The sequence below is a fragment of the Agelaius phoeniceus genome, chromosome 6 (assembly GCF_051311805.1).
Source record: "Agelaius phoeniceus isolate bAgePho1 chromosome 6, bAgePho1.hap1, whole genome shotgun sequence".
Lineage (NCBI taxonomy): Eukaryota > Metazoa > Chordata > Aves > Passeriformes > Icteridae > Agelaius > Agelaius phoeniceus.
The window spans coordinates 53211479-53232956 of NC_135270.1; the positions used below are offsets into that span (position 1 = coordinate 53211479).

Consider the following 21478-nt stretch of genomic DNA (forward strand, 5'->3'; position numbering starts at 1 on the left):
CTTGCTCATCATGAAACTAAGTTTAACACAAGGTGTTTGGGGGTGTGTTCATATTATCACTGGTAGCAGAATCATATGTACAAATTAACTTCATACATTTCACAAAAGCAAGACAAAATTATGGAAAGGCCATTAAGAAAAAAAAAAGAAAAAGCAGGAATAATTGATATTAGGTAGAAAAAGCAGACTTTGCCTGTAGAACAGCAATCAGTACTGAAATCTGGTTGTACTCTAATCTAAAAAAAAAATCTTTCATACCATAGGATTTTCCCCTGAAACATTCCTGTATTGACAGGCTTCAAGCAAAGTAGCCATAAAGTCTGGGATTATATTGTGGTACTCAATACATAATCAGGTGGCAAGGATATGGGGAAAAACTGAAGTCTACAGTAAGGCTTGTCTTCCCTCTGCAATCCATAAAAATCTGCAAAAGAACTAAGGAAATTGGTCACATAAAGCTGACATTCAGTACCTGGGGGAGTTGGGGGGGTTGGGCCTGGGATCAAGAGCTGACGACTGGCTTGAGTTACAAATGTAAGGTTGGAGTTACAAGTTGGGTCTGGGTAGTGAAAGAACAGTTTTCTGCATGAGCTCAGTAGTAAACTCACCAAATCATGAATGAAAAACATTGAATATTGAAGCAACTGAGGATCCAGTTACTCACCTTTGGAAATCAGGGTTAAATACATCTCAAAAGACAGTGTTTTAAAATACTGAGAGCAATGACATTTTTTCCACATAAATACGTTAGTGAGTTGCCAGCTTTTTCAGGAAATGACCTTTAATCCTTTCCCTCTAAGGGAATTAGTCTCAGGGGCTTTGACCAGCAGTGGGTTTTTGGCACTGCTTTCATGGTTTGGCTTTGTAGAATTGGAAAGGAAGGTGCTAGTGTAGCACATATTGCTTGTGTTTGGAGATGTGTTCATTTGCTTTATGCACCTCACAAAGGTGCCTACAGGAGATAGCTGTGATTTCAGGTTAGCCATGTTCTGCATTGTTTTATGGGCCACCCACCTAGAAGTGGAGCACTTCTGCCCCTTGTATCTTGTCCTTACTGTGTGCAGTGATTGTCGAGACTGACTGTGTATAGCTAATTAAGAAATGCCATTCTAATTACCATCTCACTGTCTCCCTGGATTACAGTTTCTTTTGTATGAGGAGACTTGGCTTGGGCTGTCTTTACTTTATGCAATAAAACTGGATGTAGTTAAACATTTTGTATGAACAAATTCCCAAGGGAGAATTGACTGTGGAGCTAAAAGAAGGCAGTGCATTCATTATTCCTCGCCCAGCTCACTGAAGAGCAGCACGGCTGCAGCTGGCTCTCGCTGGAGCCAGGCACGCGGGGACTGCATTCATTCCCTCCCCAGGGAGGTTTGTAAGCACTGACCCTGCGGTGAGGAGGGGAGAGTGCAGTCACATAATTGCCTTGAGCTATTTTAGGCATTTTTGTGATCCAAAAAACCACACTGAGCAGGTTCATGCTAGCATGAAGACCCTGCCATAGTAATTTTTCTAGTACAGTCGCTGTAGAATTAAAGAAGCAAGAGGATTAGAGATGGGAAAGGAGGTGATTTGCTCTAATGGTTACTTGTTGGGGTATTTTCCTTTGGTTTTGGTCTCAAATACTACCAAATTAATATTGAGTATAGAAAAAAAATCCTTTTTTTTTCCCCTGCTGAAGCTCTTTCTTTTATAAATTACAAAAAAGGTTTTGTTTCTACATACATTGTATTGCATTTTCTAGGAGTAAGTCTCGTATCTTGACAAGTCCTATTTTCATTATGAACCTCTGAAGTATGTGTCTTTAGTTAAATTATATGGGAAATGTGTCATACTGGCAGTCTTTCCCTTTGGATGGCTGATGGCAGTGGCTTCTCACACCTGTAAGAAGGGTCAGGTCTTCTGTGTGCCCAGGAAAAGGACATAGATAATTAACTATAACTAGATCAAGGCAAATTATTTTTCACCCTGACTGAGCAAGTAAAGCCTTTCCTCTCTCCATAGGCTTTGACTGCAGAAGAGAACTTATGTTAAAAATTAGTTTATCTTGTTAATTAGTTTATCTAGTTTATCTTGTCTCTGCCTCAGTTTCCTTTAACTGAATTTGCATCTTCCTCCTGCTCCCCTTAGCACAGTAGATAAGGCTGAAGTGATTAAAGAAATACAAAGTCTCTGCATACACTGGCTTTTAGTTGCAAGTGGCCTAACACTTGATATCAGAATTCAAGACTTGTTGCACATAGAGCATTTCTGATTTTAAAATCTACAGTAAGATGAGACTTGAGGATTTTTGACCCTACTTTTTCTGCAAGTCAGCAGCAATATATATAAATATTTACTTGAATTTTAATTTCCTATCCCTGTCCTGCTTTCTTCTACTTAATGCCTTATTTTCCTTATTTGCATTTTTTCCTGGCAAGTTTTACAGGAGGGGGATACTGTATCTTCCTTTGTAAACTACAGAAACTCTGTGACAGTTTGGCACAGCAGATGATGACTGCTCCAGAAGAACTGAACATGCCAGTACTTGGAATCATTGCTTGAGCTCACCTCCAAAGAGATGCCAAGTTACACTTGAGATGTATCTAGATTGTTTAGGAATATTATCAACACCCTTCTAATGAACATCTTCCACATCCAGAATGTTAATTTAACCTGTGGGTTTGGGGTGCTTGGCCTGTGCTGGCACTTACTGTGTGGATGTAAGAAGTAGCTAATTCTCCCTGCATTGGAAAGCTGGCAGCCAAGACATGGGGGCCTGGGTGGAATTCAGACAGCCATGCAAAGTTAGCACTTTTTTAATACAAAACACAATCCAGGAACAACCTTCATGTAGAAGAATTACAAAGTGTGGGCAAACTAGACTTCAGAAAATTGAAATAGGTGCGTGCTGTTTTAAACACTGTCTCAGTAACCATTCTATGAACAGAGTACTCAGAGAAGTATTTACCAGTATTTTTCTTAATCAAAAAAATTACCTTGGGGGAGGGGGGTGTTGAATAGGTTTGATTCATCAAAAAACAATCACCTCTGTTAGTTTTGGTGCTTGCAGTTGAAACTTAGTTGCTGAACAAATAATTTTTCTTCCAGACAGGAATGTTTGAGATTTTTATTACTTAAGAAATCTGTTTTTTCAAAGGTAAACTGGACTCATAAATTCTCTAGGAGCCTGCCTGAGCACAGTATGCTTTTTCCCCTGGTAGAAATAAAGGAACTGGGATATGTGAGTGGGCTTTGCAGATTTCTAGTGTCCTAGCTGGACATAAACACTTTAATTCTGAGTTACACTTGTGTAGAGGCTTACAGATCAGGTCTTCCTCTGCTAGGCAGGATATTCCACCCCAGCTTCCTTACTTGGGCAGTACATCTGAACAGATCCTGGGCCTGGGGGTCTGTGCATTTCCCTGTGTATCTATTGAGGAAATGCATGGGAGGTTCAGATGCAGTTTTGTATGGTGGTTTTGCTTTTCTTTTGGGGACAACATTCCCTTTTCTACTTCCATATGAGCAAAAGCTGGAGTTTCAGTCTATGGGTCACCCACCATCCCTAGTGTACTTTTAGGGAGTCAGTTGAATTGCTCTGGAACTTCACTGCCCCCTCCCCTCTCCCAGACACCTCCAAACAGCAGCCAGGACTGGGGGACTAGTTTGGGCAAGGAGGAACCAGGATGGTCCATCTCAGCAGCAGTGAGTTAAACTCATCTAATACCTCCATCAGTCAAACATACATTGAGATGTGGCAGCTCTAACAGATGTTTAAGAATTTTTAAAAATTAAATTCTTTCATTTTTAATAAAATCCCCTTTCTCACGGAAGTACTCTTTGTCCCTGTCTCCTTTTATGTCCTTTGCTTTTGGGAAGCAGTCTCACCAAAGACTGGGATTAATGGTTTGGGTGCCGGATTGATTAAGCTGTAATTAGTACAGCTGGCTGGCTGGGCATGCAAAGCACCAGAGATACTTCACTGAAAAAGCCTTGCAGTTGGCCTGCTGCTTTCTTCACGGGAATGTGTCGTTTGCACCACCTGACCGTATGGCTTCTGGCCTAATTTTTCACATGAAATAAACACTATTGTCCTTTGGACAAACGAGCCTCGGGCCGGCTTTATCTTCCGGCAAGACACATCTCCCGGCTGCTGCTGCCAGGGCAGTGGGGGGGAGGCTTTGCCTTCCCCTTTTCGCTCACATCCCGCCCTCTTCTTCCAGAATAAATCGCTCTGGTAAAACCCTCGTGGAAGGGTTCCTGTGGGGAACCCTTCAGTAACTGAAAGGAGCTTACAAGAAAGACGCAGAGGAGCTTTTTACAAGAACATGTAGTGACAGAACAAGAGGAATGGATTCAGACTGAGAGTAGGTTTAGATTAGCTATTAGGAGGACGTTCTTTACAGTGACGATGGCGAAGCACTGAAATGGGTTGCCCAGAGAAGCTGTGGGCGCCCATCCCTGACAGTGCTCTAGGCCGTGTTGGATGGGGCCCTGAGCAGCCTGGTCTAGTACAAGGTGTTGCTGCCTATGGTAGGCCTGATGGAACCGTGATTTTTAAGGTCTCTCCCAACATAAACAGCTCCATGATTTTTAAGGTCTCTCCCAACATAAACCGCTCCGTGATTCTACGAATAGGTGGCGGCGGGGAGCGGCCGCTGCCCGGGCGGGGCGGGAGGGGCGGAGCGGTGCCGCCCGTCCCAGGCTCCCCCGCGGCGCGGCCGGGCGGGGCTGGCGGCGCGGCGGGCGGGCTCAGCCGGGGCGCGGCCGGGCGGGCGGAGCGCGGTGCCGGCCGGTGTCCCTCTGCCTCGGCATGTCCGACTCCGGCGGCGGCGGGGGCGGCGGCCCCGGCGGCGAGGAAGGCGGCATGGAGGTGTCGGGCTCGGCGGTGCAGAACGTGGCCGACGTGTCGGTGCTGCAGAAGCACCTGCGCAAGCTGGTGCCGCTGCTGCTGGAGGATGGCGGCGAGGCGCCCGCGGCGCTGGAAGCGGCGCTGGAGGAGAAAGGCGCCGTGGAGCATATGCGCAAGTTCCTCTCCGACCCGCAGGTCCACACGGTGCTGGTGGAGCGCTCCACACTCAAAGGTGAGGCGGGAGCGGAGCCGCCGCGGTGGCAAAATGGCCGCTGCCGGCCGCGGCCGCCGCCCTGCCGCGGGTGGGAGGGGCGCGCCTCCGCCGCGGCCCCGCTCCGCGCTCCGCCTCAGCGCGGCCCCGGCCGGGAGGCGCCGCGCCGGGCACCGCGGGTTCGCTGTCGGGCTCAGGCGGTGGCGGCACAGCCTGGGCTGCGGGCGGGTCCCGCTGGCCGCCGGCCCGGCCTCCCCCGCCGCCTTTGTTCCGCGGTCCGGGGCCCAGGCGGATGCGCGGCCGGGCTGTGGGCGCAAATCCGGGCGTGCTGCGGCCGCGGCCGGTCCTGCTTGGAAAGGCACCTAAAGTGCTTCGTCAGCCGGCCGTGGCAGCGCTGCTGCGGCAGGGCAGGCTGCTCGGGAAGTGACCTCCTGGGCGAGGCAGAGAGCCGCTCTGAAACAGAGCGAGAGCGCCAAAACCCCGGATAAAGGGAAAAAAATAACCCCAGCCTGAATCGACCTGTAAAAAGCGTCGTTTCATGGTTAAATAGGTAGGTCCTGTAATTGACAAAGGAAGATGTGGACCTTGCCGTGCCTTTGTTTCGTTATCAAAGCCTGGTGGCCGTGGTACTTGCTCTCAGAACCGCATCAAATGCTGCATGAAATACTGCAGCCAAGCTGAGACTGTGGCTGGAGTGTCTTTGTTACTCACGGCTGCTGTAACTGTTTATTTCGAAAATGACTTGTCAACAAATCTGTTGCTAAATAGGCTCTTAGTGTCACAGAATGCAGCCTAATATACAGTGACAAAATACAGCAAGGTTTCATCAATAATGCAGGGTTTTACTGTTAAACAAGCCCCTACAGTCCGTAAATGGCTACCTGCCTGCCAGCGTGAGCTTGCAAAATTGTATTAAACTTCTGAATCCCTACTCCTAGTATGTTGGTGGTTCTGTTTCTGTATGTATCAAATCCTAAGAAAATCACGTTTCACATTGCGTTATTTAACATGCCAACAGAAACAATTTAACGTCCTGATATATGCCCTGCAGTTGCTGCACACAGAGAGAAACAGCAAGAAGGTTCTTTCATTCACTGTCTATTAATTGTAAACTTCAGATGTTGCTCAAAAACACCCCATCATTGTTTATTTTTTGCCTGTATCCAGATTATCCTCCTCTTTCCCCTTCCAAAGTTTGAGATGTCTTTTCCAGTAGGGTTAATTTCTCAAAGAGAACAAAAGAACAGCTGTCTTTATGAATTCATGATACAGTGTTTAATGAGGTTTAAAGAAAACCATTTAATATTAATGCAGTTGATTCCTGCATTTTTCCTATGCCTGGATCATAAGAATGGTTATCCCTAGTTCAGGTTGGAAATAATATAGTGGTGATCAGTTATCTCCAGGCTCATGGCATAGATATTGTTATATATGTATGCATAAAAAGAAATTGAGAGACTCATTACATGTCAAAAGCCAAATACTAATTTATGATGCACAGATGCCATTTCTGTCCATGTCTTCTTGTTTAATAGCAGTTACTTGGGCAGAGTGGATTTTGTGAATGACAGCCAGGTGTTCAAACTTAACAGATCTGAAATGTCCAGCAGCATATGGAGAGCTCTGACACTGTTAAAAACTGTTATTATTGAAGCTTGTCCATGGACTGCATAGCATGAAGTAGATTATTGATTACAAGTACAATAAAACAGAAGCCTTATTTCTGCATAGTGAAAGCAGCTCTCTGGTATCACCAGCTCCCCAGCCTGCAGGGGACAGAGCAGGACAGAGTCTGCTGTGATGTGTCCAGTCAGAGTGTGTCCCCCAACCGGGAGTAACCTTCTGCACCGAAATCACTGCATTGCAGCACGGCTGCCTGCATCCTCAGCAATTACATCATCTGTGATGCACTGCCTGTGCTAATGCCTGAGTACTTCCCACAGCTTGGCTTTTTGTTCTGCCAAGAGATTTTTGTTGTTGTTGTTGTTCAGAGACTTTATTTCCAAATCATTTTCAAAGTAGATGTCTGAAAATACAAAGCCACCTTTGGAAAAAAAAAGCAGCTGTTTAATGTTCTTACTGAAGCATAGTTGTCCTGGCAACATACCTCTGCAAATAAATGCACATTCTGTATTGCAGATTTCTCTCTCATATAACTCTTCTGTGAGTTATAATTCACTTACTGTAATGCTTTATTATTTTATAGCAACCTAAATCTTAATGGAGATTTGTTTAAAGACAATGAACCCATTCTGCATCTGAGACTTATTGCAAAGCTACATTTCATCTAATTTAGTTAATTAAGTTGGTGTGGAGCTTAAAGATTAGAAAATAGTCTGGTAACAGCAGAAGGAGTGGCAGATGTGTTAGAAATTATTTCTTACATACTATTTTTTTTGCAGAGGATGTGGGAGATGAAGGAGAAGAGGAAAAAGAGTTCATTTCCTACAGTATCAGCACTGACATTCATTATGGAATAAAGTCAAACAGGTGAATTAGTAAAATAGATCTTAACATTTCTACTCTATGTATGTAACACTTGTATAAGCAAATTTACTTGCTTTACCTACAAATTTACCTTCGGTTTACCTATTGCTTTCAGGCAGTGTTTTTATTCAAGCTTTTCAAGGCAGAGGCTCTGATAAAAAAGGGTGTGTCATGAGGCTGAAAGGAGTGGACCTAGGACTTCTAGCTACAGAGTTAAAGAAACAAAGTTTTATTAATTTTGGCATACATGCAGCTGTAACATACACAACTTAGGTTCAGTATTCTTTGGTTATGTCTGGCTGTTACATCTTTGTCGCTTATATTGAGGCATATTTGACTCTGAAGCTTTGTAAAATGTTTTTTTCTTTAGTGCGCCCCTATTTCAGAGTCCTTATTGATAGCTCAGCTTGCTTATTGCTGAACTGTAAAGATGTATTTATTTGGAAAACTTGTATTCAAGTCTCTTAGAAGAAAGGTTGTGAAGTATGATGATACAGATTGCCATTTGACTCCTAAAGTTGCAGTCAGATTTAAGCTGTTGTGTCATTTAAGTGTCAGATGATTGGTTAGTAACTCTCCCTCCTCTGTTCCGTAGCCTGGCGTTCATTAAACGTACAGCAGTGATCGATGCTGACAAACCAGTGTCTTCCCAGCTCAGAGTGCTCACTCTCAGTGAAGATTCTCCATATGAAACACTGCACTCTTTCATTAGCAATGCTGTTGCTCCCTTCTTCAAGTCCTATATCCGAGAATCTGGCAAAGCAGACAGGTAATTCAGTAGAAATGCTGCATTTCTGTGCTAATGAACTAAAGTGTTTAATAATTAAAAAGTAACAAACAGCAGTGACTCTTCAAGAAGAATCCCATGAATTGTTTAAGCACACAGTTGGTATGATGCTGTTGCTGTTTCTGGGGAAACAGTTCAGGTCTAAATGTGTTATGTACGGTTTTTTGGTTTGTCTTCTTATATGTAAACCTCTGTGCTTTTTCAGGGATGGAGATAAAATGGCTCCTTCAGTTGAGAAAAAGATTGCAGAGCTTGAAATGGGTCTCTTGCATTTGCAACAGAATATTGAAATTCCAGAGATCAGTCTGCCTATTCATGCAACCATTACCAATGTTGCCAAGCAGTGTTATGAACGTGGAGAAAAACCAAAAGTTACAGATTTTGGTGAGAAGGCTGAGGATCCATTGTTCCTTAATCAGTTACAGTCTGGAGTCAACCGCTGGATTAGAGAAATACAAAAGGTAACCAAATAAAGAACAGGGGGAAAAAGCAACTAAGTAATAAGCACTTCTGTGTAGTACTGTGCAACTTCACAGTTTAACTGGGAAAATGCTGCTTGTGCAGGATGCTCTGAAGATCTCAGACCAGGTTTTTGACTCACCAGAGACATTGGTCTAAATTAGACTAAGTCTAGTCTAAAATTAGGCTGAGCCTAGTCTAAATTGTTTGACAAATAACCAAGAATATGACTTTGTTTTAAATGTTGTAATAGACTCAAGTGACTAGCAGTAATCCTGTGAATTTTGTAACTGTTCTTCAGATCTTTACAGATTGAGCAGCAGATTGATATAGCAGATTGAGGAACACATCTGATTTGGCCTGTTTTATTATTTGCCCCTGGTCCATCCACAACCACAATGATTGCTCCAGCCCTATTTTATAATTTCATACTTCTGTTACTTTTCAAAAGTACTGCTGTTCTGCTGGTGTTACTCAAAAGCAGCATCTGAGATACTAGTCTGGCTTTTTGCCTCCGTTGCACAAGAAACACCTATCGCTCATGGAACAGTGTTGTCTTTTCTTGCTTAAGAGCATAAAACATTTGTTATCTTGCCTGGCTCATCTGCCTTTAACCAGAATACAGACACTGCTCAGGAAAGCAGGCAGGTGACATTTTTAGGCTATGCTGAAGATTATTACATGAGGGTCCTAAAACCAACCTTTAGGATCTCTGGAATTACACATGTTGCATACAGTTCCTACACTCTTCAAAGAATGACTGCCAAAACTGTCTGAGGTTGGGTTGTTAAAACCTGGCAGTTGTTGAATGTTTCAATTATATTTTAGCAAGTTTTTACAGCTGAAGCATATAAATTGAATGCTTTTCTCTCTCCCTTCTCTTTCTCTCCATTACCTTGCAGGTGACCAAATTAGATCGAGATCCTGCATCAGGCACTGCATTACAGGAGATAAGTTTCTGGTTAAATTTGGAAAGGGCTCTGTACCGCATTCAGGAAAAACGGGAAAGTCCGGAAGTTCTGCTGACTCTGGACATTCTGAAACATGGCAAACGTTTCCATGCAACTGTCAGCTTTGATACTGACACAGGTAAAATATCTGTTCAATAACATTTTTCTCAAATGTCCTGCAACTTAAGCTGTTAAAAAACCTGAACATTGTGGTACAAAGAGCAGTGCTGTTTAGAGGAACCAGATAGAGATTTTGGTCAATGAAATGAAAAGTTATATTCAAAATCTTTTCCATTTAGGTCTGAAACAGGCATTGGAAACTGTGAATGACTATAATCCACTGATGAAAGACTTTCCACTGAATGATTTGCTGTCTGCCACGGAGCTGGACAAAATCAGACAGGCCCTTGTTGCAATATTTACCCATTTGAGGAAGATCAGGAACACAAAATACCCAATCCAAAGGGCATTGCGTTTAGTGGAGGCTATTTCAAGAGATCTGAGCTCTCAGCTGCTTAAGGTGTTGGGTACCAGAAAACTGATGCATGTGGCCTATGAAGAATTTGAAAAGGTATGTTATGGCTTTGTGATACTGGTTGCTGTATTTTTGTGTTGGACGGTGACTTTTGGGAAGGATTAAATTTGGAAGCTGAAGTTCCTGTTCTAAAACTTTTTTCAGGTAATGGTTGCATGCTTTGAAGTATTCCAAACCTGGGATGATGAATATGAGAAGCTACAAGTTCTGCTGAGAGATATCGTGAAGAGAAAAAGGGAAGAGAACCTGAAGATGGTGTGGCGCATCAATCCTGCTCACAGGAAACTCCAGAGTCGTCTTGACCAAATGAGGAAATTCAGGCGTCAGCATGAGCAGCTGAGAGCTGTCATTGTGAGAGTCCTGCGACCTCAGGTAATCTTGGTTGTTACAAAACAAAAATCTGTGTGGCTTCTTCAAGAGTGTTACTGTTACTTGAAGTTAGCAATACGGATGTAGTGTAACATTCAGTTTCCATGTTTAGTTTTGAACCCTTGCTAATAGGCTTAGCTTGAATTCTGACTTACATTGCATAATACATGCTCATGTTCATAAACTCAGCAAGTCTGTACATAACACAGAGGAGATTAATAAATGTTTAAATCCTTGAACTTGGCTAAACCACAGTGGAAAATGAGATTATGCTGCACAGTAGTGGAAGTTTGTAAAGTAACTGTGCTGCCCTGTTCCTACTGGAAGTTAATTCTGAAGCATGACTGAAGTTTGTTAAGAATTTATCACTGATTGGCTGAGGGTTTGTGCAATATTTTTTAGAACCAACTGCATTTTGCTACTTCAGGGAAATTTTGAAGTATCCAGCTCACTAAACTGTGATTCTAATACAGGTAACAGCTGTTGCCCAGCAAAATCAAGGAGAGGTACCTGAACCACAGGATATGAAAGTAGCAGAAGTCCTTTTTGATGCTGCAGACGCTAATGCAATTGAAGAAGTCAATCTTGCTTATGAGAATGTTAAGGAAGTAGATGGATTGGATGTTTCCAAAGAAGGTACAGAAGCCTGGGAGGCAGCGATGAAGCGCTATGATGAAAGAATTGACAGAGTTGAAACAAGGATAACAGCCCGTTTGAGGGACCAGCTCGGAACAGCAAAGAACGCCAATGAAATGTTCCGAATCTTCTCACGCTTTAATGCCTTGTTTGTGAGACCTCACATTCGTGGTGCCATTCGTGAGTACCAAACACAGCTGATCCAGCGTGTGAAGGATGATATCGAGTCTCTTCATGACAAATTCAAAGTTCAATATCCACAGAGTCAGGCATGTAAAATGAGTCACGTTCGTGACTTGCCTCCTGTGTCTGGGTCTATAATTTGGGCAAAACAGATCGACAGGCAGCTCACGGCTTACATGAAGCGTGTGGAGGATGTCCTTGGCAAAGGCTGGGAGAACCATGTGGAAGGTCAGAAGCTGAAGCAGGATGGAGATAGCTTTCGCATGAAGCTCAACACTCAGGAGATCTTCGATGACTGGGCAAGAAAAGTTCAGCAGCGCAACCTTGGCGTGTCTGGTCGCATTTTCACCATCGAAAGCACTCGTGTTCGAGGCCGAACTGGAAATGTCCTGAAACTGAAAGTCAACTTCTTGCCAGAAATAATTACACTTTCAAAAGAAGTCCGAAACCTGAAGTGGCTTGGTTTCCGTGTCCCACTAGCAATTGTCAACAAAGCTCACCAAGCAAACCAGCTCTATCCATTTGCTATTTCTCTCATTGAAAGTGTCCGCACATATGAGCGAACATGTGAGAAGGTAGAAGAGCGTAATACTATCTCACTGCTGGTCGCTGGCCTGAAGAAAGAGGTGCAGGCTTTGATTGCAGAAGGAATTGCACTCGTGTGGGAATCATACAAGCTGGATCCATACGTACAGCGCTTGGCTGAGACTGTCTTCAGTTTCCAGGAAAAGGTTTGTGTTTTCTCTCAAAATCTGCAAAACTTTTGCATTTCTAATTCAGTAATGTGTGGTTATCCAAAAGTGTCATTGTATAGCTGAGAACCAGTTTTGCAGCTCTTGGTTTAAGTAGCTGATTGAGTCAGCACAAATTGGCCAACTGGATGGATCTTTTAGTATGCTAAAATTGCTATTAGCAATACTGTTTTCATTTGATATTGCTAAAATCAATGGTTTGCTGCATCCAAATAAAAATACATGATTAACCATTACTGAATAATTATTATTTCCCTGATCTAACCTGTCAAACTCAACATTCCATTTGTTCTAAACTGTCTTAGGTCGATGATCTGCTCATTATTGAAGAGAAGATAGACCTGGAAGTGAGATCATTGGAAACATGCATGTATGATCACAAGACTTTCTCTGAAATCTTGAACAGAGTTCAGAAAGCTGTGGATGATTTAAATCTTCATTCATACTCAAATTTGCCAATCTGGGTCAATAAGTTGGATATGGAGGTAGGTTTGAGATTGAGAAGTAGTATATGTTTAGAGGTAACATTTTATTCATGTGCAAAATATTTTTTGATTATTGTCTTTATAGTCACCCAGGGAGACTTTTCTTTATAGTCACACCAGGGAGTTAATTCTCATTCCCTGAAAATTTCAGTGCATTTTTGATATGCAGAAGATGCAAGACCCGTGTTGGGGTTTTTTTTACTGTTAACTTTTGGGATCAGTTAATTCAAAGGGAATTTTGTCCTTTGAAGAAAAAAAGTTTGATGCAGTTTTACAGCCTAGAGGATGCTGGGGAGCAGGGTAGATAAAGGGTGGTGGAAATTTGCTATCCTGGTAGCAAAGACTTGTTGCCATCATATTGTTTGCTTCTGCCTGTTAAGTTTCAGGTTATTGGTCGCTAGGCCAACTTCAATATGGTAAAAATTGTCTAATTACAATAAAGTCCATGAGGAGGGGGAGAAGCTTTGAATTATATTCAGTGCAAATTTACCAAAACTCCTAAACCTCTTTAATCATGGAATGGTTTGCATTGGTAGAGACCTTAGAGATCATCTAGTTGCAGCCCCATGCCATGGGCAGTGATGCCACTGATTCAGTAGCTCAAAGCCCCATCCAGCTTGGCCTGGAACACTTCCAGGGATGGGGCATCCATAACTTCTCTGGGCAACCTGTTCCAGTGCCTCACCACCCTAATACCTAATCTAAACCTCCTTTCTTTCAATTTAAAGTCATTATTCCCTGTCTTATTGCTACAAGCCCTAATAATCAGTCCCTCCAATTCTTGTAGGCCCCTTCTGGTGCTGGAATGGCTTAGTAAAGGAGCAGTTCTTTGAGGTGCTGTAGTGTGCCTGTCAGAATATATTGATAGTGGGGATCTTCATGCAGTGAATATGCAGGTTTTTCCTCCAATGTCCCTCATTTTCTTTAGATTGAAAGAATCCTGGGTGTTCGTTTGCAAGCTGGACTGAGGGCCTGGACCCAGGTTCTTCTGGGACAAGCAGATGACAAAGCAGAAGTTGACATGGATACAGATGCTCCTCAAGTGAGCCATAAGCCTGGTGGTGAACCCAAGATCAAAGTAAGTTTTCCTGTGGCTTTTTTTGCATTAGATTTTTTTGGTTTGTTGGGTTTTTTTCCGTATTGTCAATTAACTAATGCAGAAATTATTTTTGAGGCCTGTATGGTAGATAAATATTTCTTCTTGCATCTGTTTTTGGAGAAATATTTTCCTCTTTCCGTTTAAGTGCAAGTTGATTTTTAAAAAGTACTTCTTGAAGTTCAAAATTCTTGTCTAGATGTAGCAGTATCTGCCAGTAAAACCAGGTGTTTTTACTATTTCTGCAGAACATTGTACATGAACTAAGAATAACCAACCAGGTGATCTACTTGAATCCACCAATTGAAGACTGTAGATACAAACTTTACCAAGAAATGTTTTCTTGGAAAATGGTAATCCTGTCACTGCCAAGAATTCAAAGTCAGAGATACCAGGTAAGTGTAATGAAGCTGTATCTAAGTCTGAGCAATTGCTTTCACTTATTAATTAACTGTCCTCAATATATTAATGTATTGACCTAAAACCAAACCTGAGTGCCCTGGAAATCCCAGTATATCACAAGTGTAACTGTGGCTCTTAGGTTGGAGTGCATTATGAGCTGTCTGAGGAAGAGAAGTTCTATCGTAATGCATTGACAAGGATGCCTGATGGCCCTGCAGCTCTGGAGGAGTCATACTCAGCTGTCATGGGAATTGTGACTGAAGTGGAGCAGTATGTCAAGGTAGGAGGCTGACAGGATATAATGGAACAGCTAGAATTAACATGGACTTTCAGTTTTCCTGGGGACTGGAGGGAGACACGTGTTTTGGAATATACTGGAGAAGTTCTGAACATTGTGAAATACCTCCAATAGGTTTGGCTGCAGTACCAGTGTCTGTGGGACATGCAGGCTGAAAATATATACAACCGTCTTGGAGAAGACCTGAATAAGTGGCAGGCCCTTTTGGTTCAGATAAGAAAGGCAAGAGGAACATTTGACAATGCAGAAACCAGAAAGGAGTTTGGACCTGTTGTCATAGACTATGGCAAGGTGAGAAATCTTAATTATTAGCTGTGATAAATGCATTGAATTTCAGAATAGGTGTATAACAGAAAATAGCAAGGGTGACAACTTACTGTTATGTAACATTATTCACTTGTAGGTACAATCAAAGGTGAACTTGAAGTATGACTCCTGGCACAAGGAGGTGCTCAGCAAATTTGGCCAAATGCTTGGTCAGAATATGACAGAGTTTCATTCACAAATTTCTAAGGTAAGAAAAGTCCTAATTCCAGTTTTTGACTTTCAGATCAGCTTTTGTAGAATGCTAAAACACTGATTTGTGCCCTTAACAGTCCCGTCAAGAGCTGGAGCAGCATTCTGTGGACACTGCTAGCACATCAGATGCCGTGACATTCATCACTTATGTGCAGTCCTTGAAACGTAAAATCAAACAGTTTGAAAAGCAAGTTGAGGTAGGTTTGTTGTCTTTTGCTAATGTTTCTGACTTGTGGAAATGTCAGGCTTAGCTCATAAAATGCAGCTTCATCATAAAATAATACTCAAGTTCTCTTAAAAACAGATTTGAACTTCGTATTCTGAAAAATCCTGTGAGCTCTATAGTGAGCATTTACTAAAGTGTGTTTATTTAGCCTTGCAGCTTAAATTTTTTGTTTTTAACTTAAAACCACTGTGTCTTGTAGCTTTATCGCAATGGTCAGCGCTTGCTTGAGAAGCAAAGGTTCCAGTTCCCTTCCTCTTGGCTCTACATTGACAACATTGAAGGAGAATGGGGTGCCTTCAATGACATCATGCGGAGGAAGGATTCTGCCATTCAACAACAAGTAGCAAATCTGCAGATGAAAATAGTTCAAGAGGATCGTGCAGTGGAGAGCCGAACAACTGACTTACTGACAGACTGGGAGAAAACAAAGCCTGTAACAGTAAGTAGTGATGGTTAACATTCAGTGAATGAGGTGGATTTTCTGCAGTTTGTTTTTATGCTTTTTTTGCAGTTTTTCATTTTAGGTGATTCTTTTTAAGGGTTCTGTAATAACTTGCCTGTATAATAACCTGCCTGATTTTTGGTAATAGTTGCAGAGGGAAATTTACCATTAAAACATAGACCTCTCTTAGGTGCAGAAAAGTAAATTACTTCATTGACTAAGAGAGCTTTGTCTGAAACTAGTATATGTCAGAGGTATGCAGGTAGGAGGATTCAGAAGCAAGCTGCTTTTTGCCTTTTTTTTTTTCTGAAGTGCTTTTTAGCAAAGCAAAAAACTGCATGTAAAAACTAAATGAGAATGTGGAATGGTATATTGTCTTATTGTCAGCAAAATAGAAATGTAAAAACATGAGACAAACCAACATTTATATTTAGTCCCTACTTTTAACTTGCCTTCAGCGTAACTGTAGGATTATTGGATTAATGTATCCTGTGCAAACTTTAGGGAAATCTGCGTCCAGAAGAGGCTCTTCAGGCTCTGACCATTTACGAAGGAAAATTCGGCAGGCTGAAGGATGACCGTGAGAAGTGTGCCAAGGCCAAGGAAGCTCTGGAGCTTACAGACACTGGGCTGCTCAGTGGCAGTGAAGAGCGTGTCCAGGTACAACTTGTTCACACACCTTCTTGCCTGTTTTGGATAAAAATGTTTCAGTTCCATCATTTTCTCCCTCAGGAGAGTGACCTGTAGTGTGTGCTCTACCAATACAAGGGCACAGTCTCCACACTGACTCAGTTGTAGCCTTCAGAGCTTGTCCATGATCTCTTCCTTGACTGTCTTACTCTTTTGAAACTGTTTTGTGAGCTGAGATGGAAAATTTCATCTTGGTCACTTGCTGTTGCAGTTCTGTTGAACTGGCAAAGGTTTTTGTCCAACGGTTTTTGATGGATTAGAAGTATTTTGTTTAACTCACCCGTGCTATTGACTTTGAAGAAATTAGGAATAACTGATGATGTTTGATACATTCTTTATTACAGGTAGCCCTTGAAGAGCTGCAAGATCTCAAAGGTGTCTGGTCTGAACTCTCTAAGGTCTGGGAACAAATTGATCAAATGAAAGAACAACCCTGGGTCTCAGTACAGCCTCGCAAGGTACTTCATTTTTGTGTACATTAACAATATAACTGCTGCAAGTGTATGCAAATTAGGAATTAGACCTCTTGAGACAGACATGCTCTATTATCAGTCTAGATAATTTTCAGTGTTTAGGTACCTTTTTCAATATCTTGGGAACATGTTTCTTCTGAAGGTAAGATAAAAAATACTCACAGGATTGTCATAATTTAAGTAATTATACAGGGAATTTATGCAGTTTCCATAGTTTGAGATTGGACTGCATCTACAGAGAAGAAACTGCTGTTTTTAAATAGTCTGTTGGACCTCATTAGAGAAACTTCATTATACAGTTGGGTAAACAGCATTGATTTTAGTTTAATGCTCAGAAGGTAAAGAGCAGAAAGAACACTAACCTATAAACTAACTGCCTGTGACAAGACTGCATCATGAATCTCAATCAGACCAATAAAATTACATTCTCAGCTGCAGAGTAACCACATCTTAGGCAAACAAGGATAACACTTGTAAATGCTGTCCTGTTGCTAATGTCTCATTAGAGAAAGTTTTCCATAACAAATGTATAGGTAAAATGCTTTTGTGTTACTGACAGCTTCGACAAAACTTGGATGGTCTGCTGAACCAGCTGAAAAACTTCCCTGCCCGTTTGCGACAGTACGCCTCCTATGAGTATGTCCAGAGACTTCTGAAGGGCTACATGAAGGTAAGCTGCCCACATTTCTAAAATGCATGTGTTTTATATTCACTTCAAAGATGTAACTTGCTTTCTTCTCTTCTGCAGATAAACATGTTAGTTATTGAACTGAAATCCGAGGCACTTAAAGACCGACACTGGAAACAGCTGATGAAGAGGCTTCATGTTAACTGGGTTGTCTCAGAATTGACCCTGGGCCAGATCTGGGATGTCGATCTACAGAGAAATGAAGCAATTGTCAAAGATGTTCTGCTTGTGGCTCAGGGAGAGATGGCTTTGGAAGAGTTCTTGAAACAGGTTAGTATCAGCCCTTGTATGTATGCATGTAATAGCAAATCTGAGGGTTGCTGTTAAGTGGCTACTTGTGTTGTTAACTTGTCACTCTGAGCTGTTGGAACAAGTGCCAAGACTCCATGGTTTGTTCTGTTTTGGGGAGTAATTTAAAGCTTTGTAAACTTCCTCTGATGAAACTTGCATTATTTGGGAAAAGCAGTTCTTGGTAGTAACTGCAAACATCCCACCTTGAACTTCATCATAGTCTCAGTATTTTTAACAAAAGCTTAAGTATAAAGCCAGAATCTTTGGGTAAAAAAATAGTATCTGACTACTGTAATACATTTCTACTTTGTAACTATGTTGGAGCAGAAATTATGATGTCATATCTTAAACATCTTTTTCTTCAGATAAGAGAAGTGTGGAACACCTATGAACTGGACTTGGTCAATTACCAGAACAAGTGTCGTTTGATTCGTGGATGGGATGACCTTTTCAACAAAGTCAAGGAGCACATTAACAGCGTGTCTGCTATGAAGCTGTCACCATACTACAAGGTAAAATGGAGAACAAAGCTAAAGAATTTTTGTTTATTTCTGCCTTCCCCTTCTGTTTAGTTTATATTTTTGTCATCAGGGACTATATTCACCATTTAAAGCTGACAGACTGTTAATTGTATAATGCATACTTTGTAACTCTCAAAAAACTGTTTCCTCTAATAATTATTAATAGACAAACACTTTATAATATCAAAATGAATATTAATGTAGTGTTTAAACTTCAGGTGTTTGAGGAAGATGCCCTTAGCTGGGAAGATAAGCTGAACCGTATCATGGCCCTCTTTGATGTTTGGATTGATGTCCAGAGGCGGTGGGTCTACCTGGAGGGAATCTTTACTGGCAGTGCAGACATCAAGCACTTGCTGCCTGTGGAGACCCAGCGGTTCCAGAGGTAACTTCTTCATTTTGTTGTTTTCTTGCCTCCCTTGGAACACCCTGTGGGCAGGCCTGAAACTTCATGACTCACTGTAGCACTCTCTGAGTTAAAATACTGGCTGCATTCTTACCTGGTCCAGCTGGATTACAGCTGCTCGGGATGCAAGTTCATCAAGCAAAGAGGTGCAACTATGGCAGAAAATGTAGTAAATGGGGTGATGTACAATTTTTAGAAGATGATTTGGACTCAGTTCCTGTCAGTTACTTCAAGGGTTTTTCTGGCATTGTGGCTGCAACAAACAGGCAAGTTTCTGTTGCTGCAGCCTTTAATCTCACTTTTTAAACATTATTTACTTCATCTCTTTTAAGTTGGTCTGATAATACTTATTCCACACACTTCCAGTCAGATCAAAGAATCAGATTTATGCATCACTTCAGGAAGTAAAGATAATTAGATCTGCTCTGGACTTGGTAGATTGAACATTACAGAGAAGTGAGATTTTGTTGTTCAGGGCTTGAGGCAGATGAAGAGAAATTTGGGGAATTTAGGCTTGTTTTCTAGAGCTGGTACAGCCATTAGAGGTGGAGTGGTCATTCAGAGACAAATAACTTCAGTGTTCTGTAGGCCTGTGGTTACTGAGTTTGCACTAATGTATTGTGTTATTTTACTTGCAGCATCAGCACTGAATTCTTGGCACTCATGAAAAAGGTGTCCAAATCTCCACTTGTGATGGATGTTCTGAACATTCAAGGTGTGCAGAGATCATTAGAGAGACTGGCAGACTTACTTGGGAAGATACAGAAAGCCCTGGGAGAATACTTGGAAAGGGAGAGGTCCTCTTTCCCTCGGTAAGCAGTTGACTCCTGAAGTAATCTGATGTTTCTGTGCAGGAATTGGTGTACTGCTCTGTAAAGCCTCTACCAGTCCTTCTGTGGTGCATATATATGAGATGTTATGACCATTTACTTAGGTATTGTCTATATACATAATTCAGTTACAGCTACTTCTCCAGAAGTGGGGCTGAAACTTCCCTTACTTGCTCATCTGTGGCTGGTTTCAGGATTTGGATATTGCCTAAGGAACCATTGCAGTTGATTTCTGTAAACTGAAGAGGTTCTTCTGCCATTTGATTAAAGGACAGTGTCTGAATTGTCACAGTCCAGTATTTAGGTCATTGATTTTGACTTACCTGTAGAATTCAATTAGTTTGTAACTTAGCATGAGAAAATAAGAGTGAGGGAGGTACTGAGTGGGAGTTCTTCCTGACAGGCAATTCAATCCCAAACTCCACTGTTGGTATTTCAGAGATGGATAAGAAAATTATCCACACTATGGAGCATGTATACACTTCTGTATGATACACTTGAACTTAAAGGTAGCACTGGGGTATAACTGCTGGCAAATTTGTGGATCATGCAGTCTTGCAGTGTTGAGGAAATGGTTGTCAATTGCTTCCATATAGTGGCCATGGATGAAGCATAAATTATAAATTAAAAGTGATAGTTGAAGTTCTGATACAGATCTGATTTTATGTGATTAATAGGTTCTACTTTGTTGGTGATGAAGACTTGCTTGAAATCATTGGAAACAGCAAAAATGTGGCCAAGTTGCAGAAACACTTCAAGAAAATGTTTGCTGGAGTTTCTAGCATTATTCTCAATGAAGACAATTCTGTGGTTCTTGGAATATCCTCACGTGAAGGAGAGGAGGTATAGCTGCAGTACTTCTTTTTAAATAAAATTCTGAAAATAAGTGGATGTGCACTGACTTAAACCTTTAATTCTTGCAGGTGCTGTTCAAAACACCCGTCTCCATCACAGAACACCCCAAGATCAATGAGTGGCTCACTCTTGTTGAAAAAGAGATGAGAGTGACCCTTGCTAAATTGCTTGCAGAGTCGGTTACTGAAGTAGAAATCTTTGGAAAAGCAACTTCAATTGATCCAGCAGTCTACATCTCTTGGATTGACAAATACCAGGTATTAATGTGGAACACTTAAGTATTCTGCAGCTTGGTTACTTCAGCAAGGAAAACTATCTGATGAGGGTTTTTTTTACACAGGCTCAGCTTGTTGTGCTGTCAGCCCAGATTGCTTGGTCTGAGAATGTGGAGTCAGCCCTCAATGGTGGAGGTGGAGACAACAGTCCTCTCCAGTCTGTACTAGCCAATGTTGAGGTCACACTCAATGTCCTGGCAGACTCTGTGCTGATGGAGCAGCCACCCCTTCGCAGAAGGAAACTGGAGCACTTGGTAAGTAAAAACTTCCTTTCCTCTTCAGGGTTTACAGGTGAGCATTTTTAAATTTTAATGAAAAAATTGATCAGTCTAAGATTTACTATTCCTCCAGGAAAAGATTTAGTGTGATTTAAGCAATTACATTAAGGCCTGATCCTCAATGTAGGTGGTGGTAGTTTTTCACTCTAGTCAGCTTAATGTATGATATCATATGATACACTGTCTCAGTGAATTGATCTTCAAACTGGATCTTCCAGGTATGGAAGTTACTGATTTTTTTCATTCAAATGTGAAATATGTCATTAAGTTGCTTATTATTGTAATCATAATATGCTTCTGTTTGTAGATAGGGATTGGAGGTGGGGGGAGAATTAAAATGATCTTGGGTTATTTCTAGAGGGAAATACCTGGTTTCTGGCAAGTAAAATACCAAGTTCAGTAGTGTAATGGGTTAACAGACTGACTGGGCCAAAGTGCTTTGCTGTAAACTAGGGAAGTCATTAGGAACAGTAGGCAACATTGTTAGTTTTGGCCTT

General features: G+C 41.7%; 1 protein-coding gene across 1 annotated transcript in view; it reads left to right on the forward strand.

Moving 5' to 3' along the window:
• The first annotated feature begins 4724 nt into the window (after positions 1 to 4724).
• The window catches only part of DYNC1H1 (dynein cytoplasmic 1 heavy chain 1), a 44861-nt gene continuing 28107 nt past the window's right edge, over positions 4725 to 21478 (forward strand). The window contains exons 1-26 of the mRNA XM_054635707.2: positions 4725 to 5069; positions 7451 to 7538; positions 8131 to 8304; positions 8528 to 8783; positions 9684 to 9870; positions 10031 to 10302; positions 10411 to 10638; positions 11109 to 12185; positions 12512 to 12691; positions 13620 to 13769; positions 14036 to 14182; positions 14329 to 14469; positions 14602 to 14778; positions 14891 to 15001; positions 15084 to 15203; positions 15432 to 15671; positions 16179 to 16334; positions 16709 to 16822; positions 17397 to 17507; positions 17586 to 17795; positions 18182 to 18328; positions 18556 to 18722; positions 19382 to 19555; positions 20251 to 20416; positions 20497 to 20685; positions 20769 to 20957. Coding sequence (XP_054491682.2) covers positions 4799 to 5069; positions 7451 to 7538; positions 8131 to 8304; positions 8528 to 8783; positions 9684 to 9870; positions 10031 to 10302; positions 10411 to 10638; positions 11109 to 12185; positions 12512 to 12691; positions 13620 to 13769; positions 14036 to 14182; positions 14329 to 14469; positions 14602 to 14778; positions 14891 to 15001; positions 15084 to 15203; positions 15432 to 15671; positions 16179 to 16334; positions 16709 to 16822; positions 17397 to 17507; positions 17586 to 17795; positions 18182 to 18328; positions 18556 to 18722; positions 19382 to 19555; positions 20251 to 20416; positions 20497 to 20685; positions 20769 to 20957 — 5442 coding nt within the window. The 5' untranslated portion in view covers positions 4725 to 4798. The remainder of the gene's footprint in view (positions 5070 to 7450; positions 7539 to 8130; positions 8305 to 8527; positions 8784 to 9683; positions 9871 to 10030; positions 10303 to 10410; positions 10639 to 11108; positions 12186 to 12511; positions 12692 to 13619; positions 13770 to 14035; positions 14183 to 14328; positions 14470 to 14601; positions 14779 to 14890; positions 15002 to 15083; positions 15204 to 15431; positions 15672 to 16178; positions 16335 to 16708; positions 16823 to 17396; positions 17508 to 17585; positions 17796 to 18181; positions 18329 to 18555; positions 18723 to 19381; positions 19556 to 20250; positions 20417 to 20496; positions 20686 to 20768; positions 20958 to 21478) is intronic.